Genomic DNA, 22,158 nt, shown 5'->3' on the forward strand with positions numbered 1-22,158 from the left:
TCTTTACAGCATTTGCTTCCCTTCGTTGAAATTTGCAGACATGCAGAGCTCTCTTAAGCTGGACTCTGAGCCATTGCAACACTTTGATTCTTTTTCAGCCAATCTGTGGGAACTTCACTGCTGTGGGATCGTTGTCCTGCTGCATGACCCAGTTTGAGCCAGGCTTCAGGAAGGCTTCACATTTGACCCCCAGGTTCTGTGGCTGCAAAACAAGCCCACCACGGTGCTGACAGTTGTTATGAGGTCTTTGCATCGATATGCTGTGTTTGGATTACACCAGGCAACCTCCTCTTTGGTCTTGTTTGTTCCAGAGCCCTTGTGGCTTGGTCAGATGCAACTTTGAAAACCTAAACTGTGCTGCCATGTTTTTTCAGAAAAAACAGGTTTTCTCCTGACAACAACAAAAACATACTTGTTCAGTCTTTTTCTAATTGCGCTGTCATGAACGTGAACATTTAACCTGCTAACTTAGGGCCTGTGTGAAATGAAGGGTTTTTCTTTTTTTGCAGTTTCTCTGAGCACGGTCTGACCTTGACTTGAATTTGCTGGGACGCCCACGCCTGGGAAAACTGGCTGAAGTCTTGAATGTTTTCTACTTGTGAATAATCTCACTCCAAAATAATGGACTTCAAATTGGCCTTATAACCTTACATTGATTCTCTAAGATTGTTGCTGATGTCTTTCTTGGCAGTGTTAACACACCTAAATGCTCCAGACCAGCAAACTGCCTAAACCTCTGCATTTATAGAGGCGCTCACACTTGATGATGATTAAATAATCAAGTTTATGCACAACACCTGGCTGCTACTTACCCTCTTAATACCCGTGGAAACAGTAAGAGTGTACTTAGTTTTTAATGGGATTGCACAAGTCCTGGGAAAATCTCTTTTTCATATGAGTGCACTTATAAAAATAAATATCTAACCTCAAAATGATGAAAATAGCTAACATGCATATTTATATAAATTTTAATTAAATAAAAGAACATTGTTGTGTAAGCTTCTGTAATATTTAAAGATGAAATAAAACAGGAAATATTAACTGACGTTTTTTCTCTTCACAAAGTCACATAATTAAGCATCTTAATAGAAAAAATAAATAGAAATTGCACGTTGTGCCAGAGCTAATCTGAGACTTTAAACTGACTGTATACAGCGACAACAATAAAAGAAAGTGCTATGAAGTCAGTTCTTACATTATCTTCATTTTGAATCTAAACAAATACTGACTTGCTCTTCTTCAGGCAAGCAGTGCCGCAATGTAGCTTCAGCCTCCATCTGTTTGTAATTCATCTCGACAACTGTTAACAAGATAAAAAAAAAGGCTTCTGAAAAGCAAACAACACTCCAAACAGTCTTGTGTGGATACTTTGTTTCTCACATTAAGCAATGATTTCATGTATTTACTGAATTATAACAATAGTGGCTGTGTAGTGGGATCCTTCTGTTATTAAAGCTTTAAAAAAAAAAAAAAAAGACTTCAGACCACTAGACCCTTCTTTGATCGTTCTCTCCGTTTCTTAACACTCTTCTGGCTGCTGTACCGCTTTTTCTTTGCTTCTACTTCTGGGTCAAAATCAGAGTCACTGTCATTGTTTGGTCTCCTTCTTGTGCTCTCCATGCTCCTCCTCATTGTCTCATCCTCCTCCTCCTCCTCCTCTTCTTCTTCTTCTTCTTCTTCCTCCTCCTCTTCTTCTTCTTCTTCTTCTTCCTCCTCCTCTTCTTCTTCTTCTTCCTCCTCCTCTTCTGCCGAGTCAAAGGATCCATCACTGCCTGACTGCTTGTCTTCACTCTCCTCATCACTGGAGCCTGTTTTCTTTAACTTCTGCGCCTTTGATTCTGGCGTTTTTGCGTTTGAACGCTTGCCTTTAATTTCCCCTGCCGAATTTCTCCTCGGCCTTCCTCTGGGCCTACCTGTGCTTCTTTTATTTTTCGGCTTCACTGATCTCTCCCTCTGAACCTCTTGTTTTTCTTCTCCGCTGTCAAACTCAGAGTCCACGTCTCTCTTATTCTTCATGCCCTCAGCATCATTTGCCCTTTCATCTATCTGTCGAGGTCCAGAGCTCGACATGTGGCAACGCTGGACGTGACTCTTCAAGCTCACGTTGTGGTTGAAGCATTTGTCACAGAGCTGGCACTTGTAAGGCCGCTCCCCGGTGTGCAGGCGCATGTGGGATTTCAGGTGGCTCGTCTGGTTGAAGCCACGCTGGCACACCGAACACTTGTATGGTTTCAGCCCGGTGTGCACAACAGAGTGCCTCCTAAGATGATGTATGTCCTTAAATTCAATCCCACAGACTCCACATTTGAACTCCCTCGAGACTCTGTGCTTTGCCAGGTGGGACCTGCGTTCTTTACTGGTGCCAAATGTTTTTGGACAGTCGGGACATTTAAAGGGATCTTTTTTATCTTGGTGGGTCTGCTCGTGTTTAAATTTGTCCACCCTGGTTTTGAAAGTGATATAGCAATATTTGCATGGAAGCTCGTAGGTTTCATTGTGGACTTTGCTATGATTTTTTAAAGAAATCTCAGAAACACACCTTTTTCCACAAATATTGCAGGAATAGGGCTTTATTTTGTGCTCGCACGTGTGAGGCTTCAAGATGAGGAAAAAGCGTCCACACTCGGTGCAGAGCTCATTAATTTCGAGGCCACCCGGGGAATCGAAATCTTCCTCTGCGCCTTCATCCTCAGTTTCCTCCTCAGACTCCTTTGTGAGCTCGTCAGCCACCAAGAATTCCTCCGTTGGATTCCAGTCCCCATCTGAACTCATCCCGCCTGTCTTGCTTTCCTCTTCGTCATCTGAAGGATCGCTTTTTTCTTCACTCAAAGTAACAATCTCAGACAAAACTGCAGTGTTGGCATTGTCGTCTGTTAGCACCGCCTGTGAAAGATACAATGATGAGAATGACAACCTAGCATTTGTGAAATTTTTCAGTCTGTACAGCACTGAGTATTCATGAAAAGTGACTAAGCACAAGATGCAAGCAATGGACATGTATCATTTCAAAAAGTTCTTTTTTAAAAGTGCAGACGTGGGCAAAGATACTGAGGAAAGAACAAAACAAGTGGTGTCGGGCACAAGGGACAACCTCTGAGGCCTGAGTAATTAAATAAAGGTGGAAATGCGAGTAACTGCAGCATTGCTACATGAAGCTGGCTCCAAAAATGAGTCAATCCCTATAGTGTCCTGTGTTCACATACAGGACACATACATAAAAAATAATTTTACAGTTTGGTACTAAAAAAATAAAATAAAAACTGTTTTAGTCTCTATGGATAGTTTTCCCATTGACTACAACTGTACAGTGGGAGAATTCTTTTTTTTCTTATCCATCTGGATACTAGGGGTTACGGGCATGGCCACTTTGACTGAGTGTGCTGACACAGGCAGCTGTAGCCTGCTGGCATCTGCGGGGCCTCGCTAATTGGAGTCACTAAATTGGATCTCTCCACGTGTTTGTGTTGTGTGTGCCTTTTGGAGCTTTCCTAATAGAACACCTACTTTATAGTTACAGTCCAAGATGTCTGTACTTTGGTTTTTATGAGTGCTATTTTAGTTTAGTTTGTTACATTTGTGTACCAATGCAGTCCAAGTACATTTACAAGCTTGCTTAATTTTGTTGTGACTTTATAATGTTGCGATATGTATTAACCTGGTGGTTTTTTTAATGTTTAAGAAAGCAGAAACTTCTGAGGTTAAAAAAAAAAAAAACAGGTATTAGGTACATCTAATGCTAATACTGCATTGCACCCAGTTTTGCCTCCAGAGCTGTCTTAATTCTTCATGATATAGATTCAACAAGGTGCTGGAAACATTCTTCAGAGATGTTGGTCCATATTGGCATGATAGCATCACACAGTTGCTGCAGACATTTCAACTGCACAACGTTGATGCAAATTTCCTGTTCCACCACATCCAAAAGGTGCTCTGTGACTGTGGTGACCGTTTGAGTGCAGTGAACTCAATGTCATGTTCAAGAAACCAGACTGAGATGATTTGAGCTTTGTGACATGGTGCATAATGCTGCTGAAAGCACAGATTTAGACTAGTTAGTTTCTCCCTTCATGGCAACCGGCAAGTTTAAATTATATTAGGCTTAAAGTTGTGATAGGCTTGTGCCCACTTTGAAGGACAGGTTGGTGCTGTTTTGTCTCATCCAGCGTTGAGATGTACTAAATGATGCTCTTGTCAGCTGTTCGATTTCTGTGGTAAACACGCTGTTTTAAGGACTGCTTTTGCTAGCCTAGCACCAAATAAGGTACCTCATAAGCCCTAGGTCACATGATAATGGGTGACATTACAGTGGTTAGATCTGTCTTTCGTTTATAGTCTGTGATATAATGAACACGTGTCACATATTTAACCTTCTGTGAGCTAAATATCTTTAGGATTCATAGAATAAACACACTACAAGCATCTCAAATGATCAGGTCTTCTTCAGTATCAAAGTATCTCAGGTTAAACCTACCAGCTGGGTCTCTGGAGTTTTGGTGCCTCCTGTCAGGCCCCCATCTGCAGCTGTTGGGACACTGGCACTGGCCTGACTTTTCCACTGGTTTTTGTAGTCACACTTAAGGCACCGTTGGTTCAAGATAATAAGTTCCCCATAGGTGACTTTCACCATCTGGAGTCTGCCTCCACACGATGGACACTTGTGGCCAAACAACTCGAGGAGGCAGTTTTCATTCACTATGTATTTGCCTTTCTGAAGTGCAGGCCTAAAACACAAGTAAGAGTACAAACAGTCAGACACTTCATGATGTAATATCTCCAAGCATGCTGAGAAAGTGGGACTTACAGTTCCTGGTTTAAATCTGTGTTTGAAGATCCAGGAGTGAGCGCATCTGAAATATCACGGGAAGACATCTGAATCCAACACTTAGACACACTTTACATTTTTAATGACATGATCCGGACAGTTTCTTACCTCTCAAGGTATGTTCTGTTATTTCTGGGGAGGAATTTGAGCTATTACATAACTGTAGGCCATCACACTGACTGACTGCATCTGTCATTTCCACAGGCTCCTATACAAAATCAAACAAAACAAAAGCTTGTAGTCAAACAAAAGCTAAAGACATCATTCCCAAAGGCAAGAGTGCTGTGGCACACTTAAAAACCAGAAAATCCCATGACAACCCCCCTTTTTATATTGAATAAAGAAATAAATATATATGAACATATAACAATGCATGCTTGTGAGTAATTTCAAACTGAATTTCTGTTGTTGCTGCGGTCCACCTGCAGTACATTCATGGCTTAGCAGAGGTCCGCAGTCCACACTTTGGGAATCACTGGTAATGGCCTGGTTTGCCCTCTGGTGTGCCTTAGCACCAAACATATTGAAAACAGTATTAAGAGGCTAATATCAGCCCAGTTGAAAACAAGTGCCCAAATCAGTCAGGTGCACAGCATAACTACTCTATGCCAAATCCCTGACAGATGCACCTGTCAAACAACTGCTTCTAAATCAGACACCGTGTTTCCTACCAAAATACTTGTTGAAATGTGAGTGTCACAGTTCCAGTGTCCTGAGGTCAAAAATGTGGTCATGGGAGCAGTTTAAAAAAGTGGCTAAAGTCCCTAAAATTACAATTGGTCTCTATGGAGGAGTGGGGAGGAACTTCCTCTACTTGGATCCACACTGTTCAAAAAGTTTAAATCTGTTAGGGTTCAGACACACATTCTTTGAAAGAAGAGGAGCAGCTCTATGTTTTGAGGGGAAAATGATGGCTGTAGAGTGAATGCTGTGGACACGGCAGCAATTTAAGAAGAGATTTTTCAGTTGAAAAATCTGAAGTCTCTGACAGTTGGAGCTCTCACTCTAACCACCAAGATTCCATCCAGTACACACAATTATAAACTCTGAAAGGGGTGAAAAACATGCATGAAACTTAAACTGGAACAGAAGAAAAACTATAAAAGATATTGAAAAGATAAAGACAAGCTGAATAGTTCAATGTCTTGGCATCGTTCTAAAGTCTGAATGTAGCTGAAATTATGTTGAAGTAGTTACAGTCAAAAGAGGAGGAGGTTGAAAGTTGAAAACACTCTCCCTATTCAAATAAATGAGAAAACAATTTTTAAAAATGTTAATGTGAATGCTTGAAAACATTCACAGTATTAATGTATGAAATTAATTGTAAAGCTGTGTGAGTCTGTTCTTTGTGGGTGGAGCCTGTTAATGGGTGGAACAGAGAATGTTATTGTGGACAGGGGCAATTCCAGAATTCAAAAGTAACAAAGGACCCAGACATTCTGAAAATTCATACTGCAAACTAGACACGAACACTCCATACGTACCACCGGTTGAGAGCGATTCACGACGCATTTTGTCCTGCCACAGACGACTGCTAACCCAGAGATTATCTGGTTAACTCCATCACACTAGGTTTGTTTACAAGCAATCGATTAAAAATGAGCAATCAGCAAGAAAAAACACAATCTGTGTACACTTTGCCACAAATTGCCCTTGATGATCTCGCTGAGATTCAGAAAACCCTCCGAGACACTTTGTCTGAAAATGTAATCTTAAAAGAGGGAGCCGACACAGCGAGACAGCACATCAAAGAGCTGATGATCAGTAAGTCCACCATGAAAACAAAGCTGGACCAATACGCGCCTCAAGTTGAAAAGCTAAATGGTGAAACAGCTTCATATAAAGAGGAAATCATCAAGCTGACCTCAATGCTGGAATCAGCAAAGAACAAGCAAGATGATCAGGTTTCTTCAGAGGCTCGAGAGAAACCCAGTGACTTTGAACTGGAATTGAAGAGCCTAAAAGAGCAGCTTCAGCAGAGGGACAGCGAAATCCTCAACCTGAAACAGGAGAAAGCCAGTCTGTCCACCAAACTTGCAGGCCTTCAAAAAGACCAGGCCACTCTGGCAGAGACTCTGTGGAATGAGGCAGTACGCAGAGAGAAACTGGAGCAGGAGAAGCAAGCTCTTGAAGAGGAAAATAAAAAGCTCCTGGAGGAGCAGACGATGGTCTCTGAAACAAAAGAAAAGGTTCAAGCGGCCATCATAAAGTTTCAGGAAGCAAAGAAAAAATTTAAAGAGGAAAAGAAATTACTCAAAGAAGAAAAACAGGAGGAGGGAAAGACTAGTCTGCACAGACAGCGTCAGGAAACTGAAAAGGTATGTCAGACAAAGAACACACTGACAGAAGTGCAGAAAGAACTGGAGGAGAAGAAAACAGAAATAGCTGAAGCTAAAAAAGAAACTAAAGAGATAAAGGATGAATTTAACAAAGTGCTGATAGCAGTGGATGAGCACAGGAAAGCTACAGAGGATGCAAAGAAAGAAAATGAACAGGTAAAGAAAGAACTGGCAGAAGTGAAGAAACAACTTGAAGATGAGAAAAATGAAATACACAACGCAAAGAGTGAAACAGCAGAACAGTTAAAGAAACTGGAAGAGACCAACAAGAATCTGCTGGAAACACAAAATTTGCAGGTTGCACAGTCAGACATAGAAAATGACTGTAATAAAGTAAAGAAGCTGCTGAAGCAGAAAGAAGAAATAGAAAAGAAACTGGTGAAAGCCAAAGAGAAGGAAGCAAAGAAGCAGCTAAAAAAACAAGAAGAGGAAGAAAGGAAACTGCAGAAAATTCAAGAGAAAGAAGCAAAAAAGCTGCTGAAAATACAGGAAAATGAGGCAAAGAAAGTGAAAAAGCAGGAGCGGAGTCGGAGATGGACAAGTTACTTCTGGTGATGGTGCTGCTGTTCAGCTCCGGCTGAGGACTAGCCTCCTCTCCCTCCCTCTTCTTTCCCCACCCTCTCCATACCTTCCCTATTATACCCCCCTCTATCTTTCCTACCATCCCTACTCTCCTTCCTCTCTTTTTCTCTTTTCTTTCCCTTCACCCCCAACCGGTCTCGGCAGATGGCCACCCCTCCCGGAGCCTGGTTCTGCCGGAGGTTTCTTCCTTTTAGAAGGGAGTTTTTCCTCCCCACTGTCGCCTAGTGCTTCCTCATAGGGGATCTTTCAGATTGTTGCCCCCCCCCCCTTTTTTTTTTTTTTATTTCCCACTATAGTACCAGTCAAAATTTTGAACACCGATTAAAAGAGCCACTCACCCATTCATATGAATGGGTGAGTGGCTGACTGGTACTCACTTTGATTGATATTGTACTTTCATTTCATTTCATTCAATAAAAATATTAGCCTTAATTTTTACATGTCTGCATCTGTGATTTTAGAATATTTAAGAGTTCTCAAATTACCTCCACAACTCTTAAGTGTGGTTAAACGACATATTAGTGCTGTTATTTTTTAAGAAAAAAGTTTCTAATATTAGCGTTAATCAGTGTCTGCTACATTAGAAATTACTTCCTGGCGCCTGGGTGGCTTGGTGGTGAAGCCAGCGAGCACATACATGTGCCGCGTTGCGGTGCGGGCGGCGCGGGTTCGCATCCCAACCCGTCGCCAATTTGCCTGCGTGTCTTCCCCTGTACTTTCCCCCATTTCCTGTCTCTCTCCACTATGATAAAAAGCCACTGTGGCCAAAAAATGAAAAAAAGAAATTACTTCCTTTATTAGTGTCTGAAAAGAAGTATTCTTATAGCAGGACCTCAGAGTTTGTGTGTATTCTTTAACTAATGCATGCACGAAGAGTTCTTTTCACAAGTATGAGATAAGATGCTTTTACTGTCACTAGATACTCTCTTAGATTCTCTTACAGTGACTTTGAAAACACATTACAAGCATCCATAGAGGCACCCAGTCATTTTAAGTCATTTTAAGCCATTTATGAAACCATACAAGATAGAAAGAAAAAGCACAACAAGGAGGGTCAAATAAGTTCCCGATCACCGTGATTAAAATTATTGCACGTATGGTAAAAAGAATATTGCTCACATAGGAATGTGAAGTTGTAACGTATGTTACAGGATGGCTTTGGGGAAGAAATGTTCCAGAGTTTTGTTTGTATTTTAATTGACCTACAGTACCAGTCAAAAGTTTGAACTGGTACTATACATCTCCTTCCTGTGGGCAGAAGGTATAAAAGGTGATGACTGGGGTGAGCATAGGAAGTTTAGATGCTGCTGTGCCTTTTTTACAGCAGCAGTGCTGTGGAACAACTAGGAAAGACTGTCAGCTATGTGGTAACCTGGAAATGTAAAGTTTGGGACAATTTCCATAGTCTCCATTAATAAAAATGGGAGAGTGGTCAGGTCTGCAATTCCTGACATCCAGGACAACTTATTTTGGTTCCTTTGTGTTTAGTGTGCGGTTGTTTGCAGAGCGCCATATGGTCAATTTGTGGACCTCGTCCCTGTGTGCAGATTGATCCTCACCTAAAATTAGGTGTCGTTATGTAACTGGATATGTGACAGGGTGCATAGTCATGTATGAAAAGTGATCAAGATAATTATATTATTGCAGTTATTTAATAAATACTATGTTTGTTTTGGTTATCCCTAAAGAAACATTAATACATGCTTCCAGTTTATTAGGAACATCAGGCTAAAGTTTCTTCACTGAGGTAACAACGTCCGCTTTAGTTTACTTCAGACCGGTGCCAAAAATGTTGGCACCCCTGAAATTTTTCCAGAAAATGAACTACTTCTCCCCGAAAATTATTGCAATTGCACATCTCTTGTTATGCACATGTTTATTTCCTTAGTTTTTCACATACTACTTTTGCATTTTGGCTCAGTTTTTATTAAGTAAAAAAAACCAGCACTATCTAATGTCTGTATAGGTTCTCAGTCATCCAGGTCATAGTAGTTCTTGAAGACCTTTCACCTCTCATCCAAAAGGCTTCTTCAGTTCTTAAACCAAAAGGTGGAGAGACCCAGGAATTTTAAACCAAGTGGGGATTGTCTTCTGACCCACTATGGTTCATGTGCATAATCACATGCACCAAGATTTGAAAGAAGGCAAAGGTCATTAAAATCAGCGGTTTTAAGTGAAACCAATTTGAGACTTCGCCCAATTCTATCAAGTGAGCTCTTGAGGTCACCTGAGGAAAAGTGTGAATGTGGGTTGAGGCGCCTGGGGAGGGAGCTCAGGACAGCATTCCAGACAATGTAGACAATGCAGTCCAGAGCTCCCCCCCCAGGCCTCCAAAGGGCTTTTACTATGAAATATGAAGTTAAACTGGCTTGACCAAGTACCACTGTAAGGGTGTATGTATGCTGATCTAGAGTGAAACTAGTCTATGGAAACATGAAGTTTCCATATAATAGGATTCTTAACCAGGATGAAAATATAGCATAAATAACCGATTTCAAAGGGCTATTATTTTGAAATCCAAAGATCTGACTGACATGATATTGAATGGGTAACACAATGAGGGTGTATACTGTTGATATAAAGTCAAATTAGTCTGTGGAAATGGCAAGTTTACGTGTAATGACTGTGTACGACCTTTGAAAACTTCATCTTTAAATGTGGTAATTGGTAAATTTTTTCACATTTTACTATTTACGTGAATTTAAAATCTATATTTTAAATACTGCTTGTGTATTTTTTATTTAAATACTTTTAAATTTTTATTTATGGATGTTTTATATACAAATATATCACTGACTGACTAAATATGTAGGTTAATACTGAAATCATAATTCCCTTGAAGATCGCTTTTATTTTGAAATCAGATCTTTAGTTTCCCTTACCGTAATACACATTATATACGGGTAACGCAAAACAACACGGGGGCTAGATTGACAACACGATCCGGCGAAATGCTGAGGGGACAGCTACAGATGTTCCCTCGACTGACACAGACTCACCACATTCAGCGGGTTCACCGCAGGTTCTTCTGGTTCCGTGTTGACGCACAGTGAAGGGACAGCACCGGGCTTCAGCTGGACCGTGTCCGTCAGAGTCAAGCTTACAAAGCAGTCGTCTGTGAAATGTTCCCTGCAAATAGTGATATCGGTCCAGGACGATTCTTTAAGTCGCTGCCGGTTGACTTCAAAAAGAAACTGGACCCACTCCAGTCTCCTCTCTGGGTCCTCTGGTAACCTGAACCGCTGCACATTGTGTCGCCACGAATTACAACCGACTACGGAGCACATGCTGGGCTGCAAATGTGGCACTCCCTTCTAGGAGGTGGTTAGACAGCGTTAAATTTAAACGCTCCCCTGCTGGAACCACTGCATCGTAACATAAACAGCGATGGCAGGCTAACAGCTGCAGCATTTGGATGTTGTGCTAACAGAACTGGCGTGGCTTGCTGGCTGGGTTCGCTTGGTTTGTCGTCCTGCGTATCCCGGCTCTGAATGAAGTATATGATACTGGCATTTTGTCATCACTTACATAGAAAACTTTACGAGACAGGTTCATAAGGAAGATGGCCACGATTTTTAAACACCACACTCATTACTGTTAGTATTACTACTGTTAATAATAGCAGTAGTAGTTTAAGCGTCACATAATGCCATGGAGTTAAAAAAAAAAAGAGCCTTTCTGACTCAGTGATTTACCAGCCATCTAAAGCTTACCTTTAAATAAAAACAGCACAAAGACAGGATATCAAATGCTAAAACTATATATTTGAAAAAAAAATGTAGGGGCTCAATTTATATTTGAGGTCAAAAATAAGTTTCAAAATGATTGCAACAGGGGTAGGCTTACCACTGTGCTGCATCAACTTTATTTTGACAACAGTCTGCTGTAGTTTTTGAAAGCCTTTTCTCCACTGTTGCTTGATGTAGGATTTCTGTCCATTTTTTTTGCTGGTTTTCCACATCTGGATCCAGCGGGAACACCAAACTGAAGCAGAGATGCTGAGACCTCCATCTCCCCAGTTACGCCTTTCAGAGATGCTCCCAAACCAGCCGTGAGATCTAATCCCTCCAGCATGTCCTAGGTCTACCATGGGGCTTCCTCATGCCCAATGTGGTCTCCCCGCTCTAGGACTTCAGTTGCTTCCTGTCCTATTTCTTTGTTTCATAACACTCGGTTTGCAATGGCTTACGGGTCTGGACAGCATAGAAGCCCATTTCATACCTTGACTTGTTTATTATGGAGACATGTTAATGTAATGTATGAAGAATGTGATCTGAAATCTTGCACAAATAGGCAAGGCCCTTTTCTGTTCTTCCAATACATGGATAGACCCGTCAGCAATGATGGTGCCTTCACAGACGTGCAAGTTACTTTTGACATGTGCACCAACAGCCCAAACACATTTGCTTCACAAAGAGAGGCTCAACAGACAATATAGCCTATTCTTGGTAGTTTTTTTTTTTGTTGTTGTATTTATTTTAGTATTCACATCAGTATCTGTGCAGTTAAACAATGCTGGAGCAAGGGGCAGGTTAGGAAAGAGAAAGAGGAGGAGAAAAAGATACAAAGAGAGGGGAAAAAAATGGGGAAAACAGTTAAAAGTAGAGTACTGAGCACAAGTAAAACACACTGGATCGTCAGATGCTGCATTTGTAACAACACAAAAAATAAACAGCACCTGGAAAAAAAAAAAATAAGCAGATACACAAAGATATAGTCTTGCTGTGTTGTGTGAATGTGTGGGCAAGAATGTGAGTGCCTGTGTATGTACAACATTGAAAACATTACACGCATCCATAGAGATGGAGCCAAGAACAAAGAGCCAACAGAGGCAATGGGCAGCTGGCCACTCCATGCCAGTTTCTTGTGAGTTTAATTCCTTTCACACACAGTAGCAATTTAAAAATAAATTTTTCAGTTGAAAAATCTGAAGTCTCTGACAGTTGGAGCTCTCACTCTAACCACCAAGATTCCATCCAGTACACATCCATTATAAACTCTGAAAGGGGTGAAAAACATGCATGAAACTTAAACTGGAACAGAAGAAAAACTATAAAAGATATTGAAAAGATAAAGACAAGCTGAATAGTTCAATGTCTTGGCATCGTTCTAAAGTTTGAATGTAGCTGAAATTATGTTGAAGTAGTTAGAGTCAAAAGAGGAGGAGGTTGAAAGCAATTTGAACACTCTCCCTATTCAAATAACTGAGAAAACAATTTTTAAAAATGTTAATGTGAATGCTTGAAAACATTCACAGTATTAATGTATGAAATTAATTGTAAAGCTGTGTGAGTCTGTTCTTTGTGGGTGGAGCCTGTTAATGGGTGGGACAGAGAATGTTATTGTGGACAGGGGCAATTCCAGAATTCAAAAGTAACAAAGGACCCAGACATTCTGAAAATTCATACTGCAAACTAGACACGAACACTCCATACGTACCACCGGTTGAGAGCGATTCACGACGCATTTTGTCCTGCCACAGACGACTGCTAACCCAGAGATTATCTGGTTAACTCCATCACACTAGGTTTGTTTACAAGCAATCGATTAAAAATGAGCAATCAGCAAGAAAAAACACAATCTGTGTACACTTTGCCACAAATTGCCCTTGATGATCTCGCCGAGATTCAGAAAACCCTCCGAGACACTTTGTCTGAAAATGTAATCTTAAAAGAGGGAGCCGACACAGCGAGACAGCACATCAAAGAGCTGATGATCAGTAAGTCCACCATGAAAACAAAGCTGGACCAATACGCGCTTCAAGTTGAAAAGCTAAATGGTGAAACAGCTTCATATAAAGAGGAAATCATCAAGCTGACCTCAATGCTGGAATCAGCAAAGAACAAGCAAGATGATCAGGTTTCTTCAGAGGCTCGAGAGAAACCCAGTGACTTTGAACTGGAATTGAAGAGCCTAAAAGAGCAGCTTCAGCAGAGGGACAGCGAAATCCTCAACCTGAAACCGGAGAAAGCCAGTCTGTCCACCAAACTTGCAGGCCTTCAAAAAGACCAGGCCACTCTGGCAGAGACTCTGTGGAATGAGGCAGTACGCAGAGAGAAACTGGAGCAGGAGAAGCAAGCTCTTGAAGAGGAAAATAAAAAGCTCCTGGAGGAGCAGACGATGGTCTCTGAAACAAAAGAAAAGGTTCAAGCGGCCATCATAAAGTTTCAGGAAGCAAAGAAAAATTTAAAGAGGAAAAGAAATTACTCAAAGAAGAAAAACAGGAGGAGGGAAAGACTAGTCTGCACAGACAGCGTCAGGAAACTGAAAAGGTATGTCAGACAAAGAACACACTGACAGAAGTGCAGAAAGAACTGGAGGAGAAGAAAACAGAAATAGCTGAAGCTAAAAAAGAAACTAAAGAGATAAAGGATGAATTTAACAAAGTGCTGATTGCAGTGGATGAGCACAGGAAAGCTACAGAGGATGCAAAGAAAGAAAATGAACAGGTAAAGAAAGAACTGGCAGAAGTGAAGAAACAACTTGAAGATGAGAAAAATGAAATACAGAAGGCAAAGAGTGAAACAGCAGAACAGTTAAAGAAACTGGAAGAGACCAACAAGAATCTGCTGGAAACACAAAATTTGCAGGTTGCACAGTCAGACATAGAAAATGACTGTAATAAAGTAAAGAAGCTGCTGAAGCAGAAAGAAGAAATAGAAAAGAAACTGGTGAAAGCCAAAGAGAAGGAAGCAAAGAAGCAGCTAAAAAAACAAGAAGAGGAAGAAAGGAAACTGCAGAAAATTCAAGAGAAAGAAGCAAAAAAGCTGCTGAAAATACAGGAAAATGAGGCAAAGAAAGTGAAAAAGCAGGAGCGGAGTCGGAGATGGACAAGTTACTTCTGGTGATGGTGCTGCTGTTCAGCTCCGGCTGAGGACTAGCCTCCTCTCCCTCCCTCTTCTTTCCACACCCTCTCCCTACTATACCCCCTCTATCATTCCTACCATCCCTACTCTCCTTCCTCTCTTTTTCTCTTTTCTTTCCCTTCAAACCCTTTTTTTTTTCTTCTTTTTTTTTTTAATTTCCCCCTATAGTACCAGTCAAAAGTTTGGACACCCATTAAAAGAGCCACAATACCCATTCATATGAATGGGTGAGTGACTTTTGACTGGTACTCACTTTGATTGGTATTGTACTTTCATTTCATTTCATTCAATAAAACTATTAACCTTATTTTTTACATGTCCGCATCTGTGACTTTAGAATATTTAGAGTTCTCAAATTACCTCCACAACTCTGTTAAGTGTGGTTAAACGGCATATTAGTGCTGTTATTTTTTAAGAAAAAAGTTTCTAATATTAACATTAATCAGTGTCTGCTAGAAATTACTTCCGAAAAGAAGTATTCTTATAGCAGGACCTCAGAGTTTGTGTGTATTCTTTAACTAAAGCATGCATGAAGAGTTCTTTTCACAAGTATGAGATAAGATGCTTTTACTGTCACTAGATACTCTAGATACTAGATATTCTCTTACAGTGACATTGAAAACACATTACATGCATCCACAGAGATGGAGCCAAGAACCAAGAGCCAACAGAGGCAATGGGCAGCCGGCCACGCCACGCCAGTCTCCAGTTTCTCATGAGTTAATTAAAAAAAATAAATAAATTAAAAAAAAAAATACATAAAATTCCTTTCTCTCATGACATCACATTTCAGGCAGAGGTCTAAAAACTGGAGCAAACATCAGCATGACCTGTATGTATGTTGCATATGCATAATTTGCAATTGAATCAGAACCCATATTACGAAAACAAAACAGATGAAAACCAGTAATTAAAGGAGTAGTTCAAGGCTACAGGAACACCAATATGATTTTTCCCACATTGATATCATAGATGCCTCATTTATCCAATCAGCAACATCATTTCCTGCTTTTTGTTTCATCGTATAGGATTGATCAAAAGCAAAGGCAATCAAAAACTGACTGCTACCTTAAAGGTATTAAAACACAATTCAGCTCTCCAAAGGATAACAAGCTGTGTGGATCAATGTTATTACAGTTACCTAAAACCTAAAACTAGAGGTGAATGTGGAAAACTCTATTCCCACTGTGTAGAGCAAATATCCTTAATATTTCATTTGGTAAAAACTCTATTACAACTTCCCTGATGAGGCGCTGATGGATATGTCTGAGACTGGATCTCTGAGTCAGCTGCTTTCAAAAGGTTCGGTTTTTATTGTAATACCTGAACCTTTCCTAAATCTTGCCTAATTACAAAAGAAACACTGAAATGAATAAAACAATTAGAAAAAACAAAACTATAAGAATGGATGTAGTTTAAGTGATCTGCATGGTGTTTATTGCAAGTCAACACCTCAAATTCTTATACAGCATCTGTAATATGGATGTTAGGAAAAAGGAAAAAAAAAAAGGATATTTCCAATATTATATAAAAATTTTTAAATGTCCGGGCTTTTAGTGTGACAGTCTAAAATTTAGGAGCCTGCTCCTTCATTCCCACTGCTGCACTTCTTTTGGGCCTTCCCATGGGCCTACCTGTGCTCCTCCTCTTATTTTCTGGAATACGCATTTTCTCCTTCTGCGCCACGTCATTTTGATCCTGCTCTTCCTCTATGATGTCAAGCCCCGAGTCCGCACCCATCTCACCCCTAGCAGAACCAGTGTCACCTTTCTTTTGTCCAGAGCTTGCTGTGTGGCAATGCTGGACGTGATTCTTCAGGCTCACGTTGTGATTGAAGCATTTATCACAGAGCTGACACTTGTAGGGTCTCTCCCCTGTGTGCAGGCGCATGTGGGATTTCAGGTGGTTCGCTTGGCTGAAGCTCCGCTGGCACACTGAACAATTATGGGGCTTTGCTCCTGTGTGCACCGATGAATGTCTGTGGAGAGCTTGACGTCGGTTAAAGTCCATCCCACAGACATGGCATTTTAACAGCTTAGGGCCTCTGTGAACTTTCAAGTGGACTTTACGCTTCTTATATGTGGTAAATGTCTGTGAACAGTCTGGACATTTGTAAGGCTTTTCTTGAGTTTGGTGCGCCTGCTCATGAGCGAGTTTCTCCACCTTTTTTTTGAACGCAGCACGACAGTACTTGAACCGATGCTCATAGTTTTCATCGTGAATCCTGTTATGAGAACTTAGAGCAGTCTCACTAACACACCTCTTGCCACAAACATTGCAGGAATAGGGCTTAATTTTGTGTTCACATGTGTGAGGCTTTCGTCGATGGAAAAACCTTCCACAGTCTGTGCAGAGGTGACTGGGTTTGAGGGATAGGGAAGGATAATCATCATGTTCAGATGCACTTTCCTCATCAGACTTATTATACAGCTCACCAGACTCCTCTGATGGAATCCAGTCCTCATCTGAGTCCATGTGGTTATCATCAGATTCCTCAGTTTCATCCATGGGATTACTGCCCTCCTCATCTGTAGCCCTGACAATCCCAGAGGTAGTTATCAAACTGCTGTGACTGTCATATGTTGATGCCATCTGAGAAAAATAGAGCGAACAAAAGAGTTGTTTAAATAAAATTTAAAAAAAAAAATGCAACCATCTCTTTTTTGAAATTGAGTTTCCATAATATACCATTTTGAATGAGAGCACTGCTGAGCAGGTGCCAACGCTCGGCTGTTTTTGATTTGTAGCAGGGGAAAGGCGGGGAATGAAGTGCTGGTATAGTAAATTCAGTGAACAAGTGTGTGAAATTTGATGGGTCTAGCTTGAAGAGTATGCATCTATGGTGTGAATTTGAACATCTAGGTCACATTGTTCTCATGTTATGGACAACGTTAAAGTTTGCGTGACACTGATGATGCCTCCAGTATCAAGGTTATGACAATAGCTCGACTGTTTCAAGTAAAAAGTTGAGCTATTGTCATAACCTTGGAGTCAGAGGTGTCAGCACAGAAGCTAAATAAAGTATAAATTAAAATCAGAAAGCAAGAAGTTACACATAATTTAAACTGCAATTAATAGAAGTATATAGACACAAGCAATATATCAAATTTAATGGCAGCAACACATTTCAGTTCCAATGTTTTTACATATCAAGACATAATAAGAAAAACAATCCTCCTTAGCAGCTAAAATTACATAAATACAGTACAATTTGTTGGTCTGGAGCATTCAGGTGTGTTAACACAATGACAAGGAAAGACAACCGCATGACCTGGGCACCTTGCAGTGACTGAATCAACCACGAACTCTTCTGTATACCAAAGGATTCTAGAGTCAAATGTCAGGTCATCTATATGACAGCTAAAGCTTGGATAAAACTGGGTCATTCAACAGGCCTCGATCCCAAGCACAGCAGCAAATCTACAGGAGAATGACTATAAAGAAGAGTGGGCCACAACGATGTGAGGGACTGATAGTCAAACAGAAAATTACTACAACTAAAGTTGGTTCTACAGGCTGTTAAATTGTGGGTAGTGCACAGGACACTCACCTCTGAAGTTACTTCTGTGTCTCCCGCAGCTTTGGGGACACTGGCATTGGCTAGATTTTTCCACTGCTTTCTGTAGTCGCACTGAATGCACTGCTGGTTCAAGATGATGAGCACCCCATGGGTGACCTTCTCCATCTTTACTGCAGAAGTGCAGAAGGGGCACTTGGAGCTGAACAACTGGAGGAGCCGATGTTCATTCACAATGTACTTCCCTTTCACCCGAAGAAGTGCAGCCCTAAAAAACAGAGATTTAAAAAAGAAATATTTTGAGACAAATATTAAGCACTAATCTTGTATAATCAAACACAACTGTTAGTTTAATAACTTACTTTTCCCGGATCATCTCAATGTTCTCAATGTTTTGTATCATCTCACCACAATGAGACATGAGAGAATCAGAAACATCACTTGGCGCTTGGGTTCCTGGGGCATCTGGAAATGTAAGCTTATTATTCACTTGAACATTAAAAAAAATTAATTAATTAAAAAAAGAGTAAATACTGACTTCATGTAGAGATCCTGAAAGACATCAAATTTCTTACCAACTGAAGGGAGAGATGCTTCCACACAGGATACTGGACTTTGATATGCTTCTAGCTGATCACACTGGGGAAATATCTGTGTGGTTTCTGTAGGCTCCTACACAGATAATAATCCAGAAAGTTGTTTCATTTAGAAATACCTTACATTATCACATGACTTATTGTAAATCCATTTAACTTCAGTATACATTTCTAGCAAGCATGTGAATGTGTGTGTGTGTGTGTGTGTGTGTGGGGGGGGGGGGGGGGGGGGGGGACTTTCATATTTACACTGAGAAGGACTTATTAAATAAATGAGTGTAAACCTGCACAATGGGATAACACAACAGGTTGCTTGAGTTACTCATTGCACAGCATCAGCAGCATAATAAGGTTATATTTTAATAATTTGGCACCAGTTATTACAACTTTTTAGGCCATATCTACTCTCACTCCCTACTCTAATTCTCACTTATTAAAGTTCTTGTGTGCCCAAAGTTCTCCCACCTCTGGCACAACTTCGATGGCATTCCAAGGGAGACTGAGGACACTGAGTCTGAATGGACCGTGTTCCACACCTCCATTGTTGAGGCTATCACACAGAGCTCTGGCTGCAAGGTGGTTGGTGCCTGTTGGGGTGGTAATCCCCGAACCAGATGGGGGACACCAGAGGTGAAGGGAGCCATCGAGGTGGAGGAGGAGTCCTATTGGGCTTGGTTAGCCTGTGGGACTCTGGAGGCAGCTGAAGGATACCGGCAGGCCAAACAAAACACAGCTCAGACCCCCCCTGAATTCAGTGAGGCCAAGGAAAAAAAGGCTTTTGGTCTGCCTTGAAATGATTGTAGCAAACAGTCAGGCAACTCAGGAGAGGAAGGCAGTGGTCTACTCACACTAGAGTTGGGCGATATATCGAGTTTTAAGAAATATCGCGTATGAAAATATATTGATATTTCAATATATTAGATATATACAGATAGATATATACATAATCTATGTCACGTTACAATCATAATTGTAGATCCACCAGTCCACCTTTCTCTTCTCCCAGTTTGTCTCTGCACAACTTCACACTGCCCCGCCTCTCTCCCTCACTGTTTCACCCATAAATCATGCAGGAAGTGACAGCATGGCAGTGCTGCCAACTTAGCGACTTTGTCGCTAGATTTAGCGTCTTTTCAGACCCACCCTAGCAACCCCACCCAAAAAGTGACTAAGGACAAATTTAGCAACTTTTTTCCGGTGACGTTGGCGACTTTTGGAGAGTTCTGGAAACCTGAAATCCTCCACTGTCGCCATGTTTTGCGCACATAGAGCCTCTGTACTGTGCCCATTCGTACACTTTGACATCGTCCGGGGGTCTTTCGTGTGCTTGTGACGCAGCCGGCGGATACGTAGACGCTGCATTGAGCGGGTCTGCTGTGCATATGTCAGTGCATATGTCTATGGATTTATAATCCTGCTGACTGAAGGATGGAATTTTGTTCATTCAGTTTGTTTACATGTTTTGTTATTTCCCAGAGTACTATTTTACAGGAGTACACACAGGAGGAAGCACTTTGGTGACGTCTACTTCACTGGAGACTGGCTTTTTAAAGAATAAGTCAGCCTTTTGTTTTCTGTTTACATTTTAATAGCACAGATGTGAGTCTTTTGTTATGGATGAAAAAAAGCATTAATTTTTCTGAGGAGCATTATTATTTAAATATGCCAATAGTTGATTTTTAATTTCTCATGTACATCTACAGCTGAATGTTAATTAAAGTGCCTGTGTGACATTTGGGACATGTAGCTTTGACTCAGAAGTGCCTTTTTGTTTATACCTTTTGAGAAAAAATAATATCGAGATATATATTATATATCGCCATTCAGCTAAAAAATATCGAGATATTCTTTTTGGTCCATATTACCCAGCCCTAACTCACATGGTGTATAGTGGGGTGGGGTGCTGCCGACATCAACTGAGGCTATAGTTGGGTGAAGGACCTTCTTAATGCCACTGAGTCTGGGGACGACTCATCCATTACTGGAGGTGAGGTCACTGAGGTAGTACAACAACTCCTTGGTGGCAGGGCCCCTGGGGTGGATGAGAGCCGCCCTGAGTTCCTGAAGGCTCTGGATGTTATAGGACTGTCATAGCTGACAGAGAAGGCAGGGGGATGCTGCGGGAGTATGAGGTGTCTGGCCCACTGTTACGAGTTGTTCAGTCCCTGTACAACCGCTATGAGAGCTTGGTCCACACTGACTGCAATAACTGACTCATTTCCACTGGGCACAAAATTATCATTTAAAAAATACTTTTTGTATTTACTCAGGTTGTCTTTGTCTCATATTAAAATTTAAGTGTGAGAAACATACACAAAAATCAGGAAGGGAGCAAACACACACACACACACACACACACACACACACACACACACACACACACACACACACACACACACTCCTTACTGTGTCTTGTATCTATTGTTTTTTGGTTTGTTTGGGTTTTTTTGACCAATGTTTTTTGTTATCCTTGTGCATGTGTTTGCAACTGAAAAGAAAAGTGCACTGCAGAACCAGTCAAAATGTGGGAAATTGTCTCAAGATCTAAAGGGGGGGGGATTAAAAAAAAATATGCTGTACAGTCCCACATTGAGAGGAAAACCTGGTCACCCTATGTTCTGCACGTTTCAGATATGCCACCTGTTGTCTCCTAAATGTGACCTGTGTTTGCTGGTTTAGGGTCAGCTGCAGACTCACCACATGCTGCGGGCTCTGCTCGGGTTCTTCTGGCTCTGTTTTGATGCACAGTGAGGGGACAGCACCGGGCGTCAGCTGGAACGTGCCGGTCACAAAGCAATCATCTGTGAAGTGCTTACTGCAAATGGTGATATCAGTCCAGGACGATTCCTTAAGTCGCTGCCCGTTGACTTCGAAAAGAAACTGGACCCACTCCTGTCTCCTCTCTGGGTCCTCTGGTAAACTGAACCGCTGCACATTGTGTCGCCACGAATCACAACCGACGACGGAGCACATGCTGAGCTACAAATTCCCCCTCGTGTGTCACTCACTGTGTGCAAGGGCGACATACATTTTCCTGCAGTGTTGAGCTACCAGCCGTGGTTAAAGCGGTGCTGCTGAGTGTTGAAAGAGGGCGGGCCTCGCAAACTCTTTTTCTGTGGTTTTATGGAAGTTGGCATCCTCCATGGTGTATTACTGCCCCCTTTAGTTCTGTCAGTGTCCATTCCACACATTGGAGGCATCGTTTGGTTGGGACAGTGGTGGTGGTGGCCCATTGTAAATGAGGGAGCAGCTGAAAGTAAACTGCTTATCTGACTTAGAGTCACAGGGGAGCTTGAGCCTGTCATATCTACAGCCAGTTTAGAATAATGAGATGACATAGCAAAGCTGTCTTTGGATTGCAGGAGGCTGGATGAAGCCTGTGCAGGCACAGGAAGAAAGGCAAACGTGAGGTTCAAGCCAGCAAACAGGGTTATTA

At 41.3% G+C, this 22,158-nt stretch overlaps 2 protein-coding genes across 2 annotated transcripts; both read right to left on the minus strand.

Moving 5' to 3' along the window:
* Positions 1-954: 954 nt before the first annotated feature.
* Positions 955-11,165, minus strand: LOC115796203 (zinc finger protein 574-like). The gene is made up of 5 exons (XM_030752496.1): positions 10,743-11,165; positions 4,931-5,030; positions 4,802-4,847; positions 4,472-4,721; positions 955-2,883 (listed from the first exon to the last, which is right to left on the minus strand). Exons 1-5 carry the CDS (start codon positions 11,028-11,030, stop codon positions 1,480-1,482), a joined length of 2,088 nt encoding a protein of 695 aa, XP_030608356.1. The 5' UTR covers positions 11,031-11,165; the 3' UTR covers positions 955-1,479.
* A 4,935-nt stretch (positions 11,166-16,100) lies between these two features.
* Positions 16,101-21,810, minus strand: LOC115796319 (zinc finger protein 91-like). Its single transcript, XM_030752665.1, has 5 exons — positions 21,420-21,810; positions 18,702-18,798; positions 18,489-18,591; positions 18,160-18,394; positions 16,101-17,201 (listed from the first exon to the last, which is right to left on the minus strand). Exons 1-5 carry the CDS (start codon positions 21,693-21,695, stop codon positions 16,176-16,178), a joined length of 1,737 nt encoding a protein of 578 aa, XP_030608525.1. The 5' UTR covers positions 21,696-21,810; the 3' UTR covers positions 16,101-16,175.
* Positions 21,811-22,158: the final 348 nt, after the last annotated feature.

Source organism: Archocentrus centrarchus, chromosome 17 (assembly GCF_007364275.1).
Source record: "Archocentrus centrarchus isolate MPI-CPG fArcCen1 chromosome 17, fArcCen1, whole genome shotgun sequence".
NCBI lineage: Eukaryota > Metazoa > Chordata > Actinopteri > Cichliformes > Cichlidae > Archocentrus > Archocentrus centrarchus.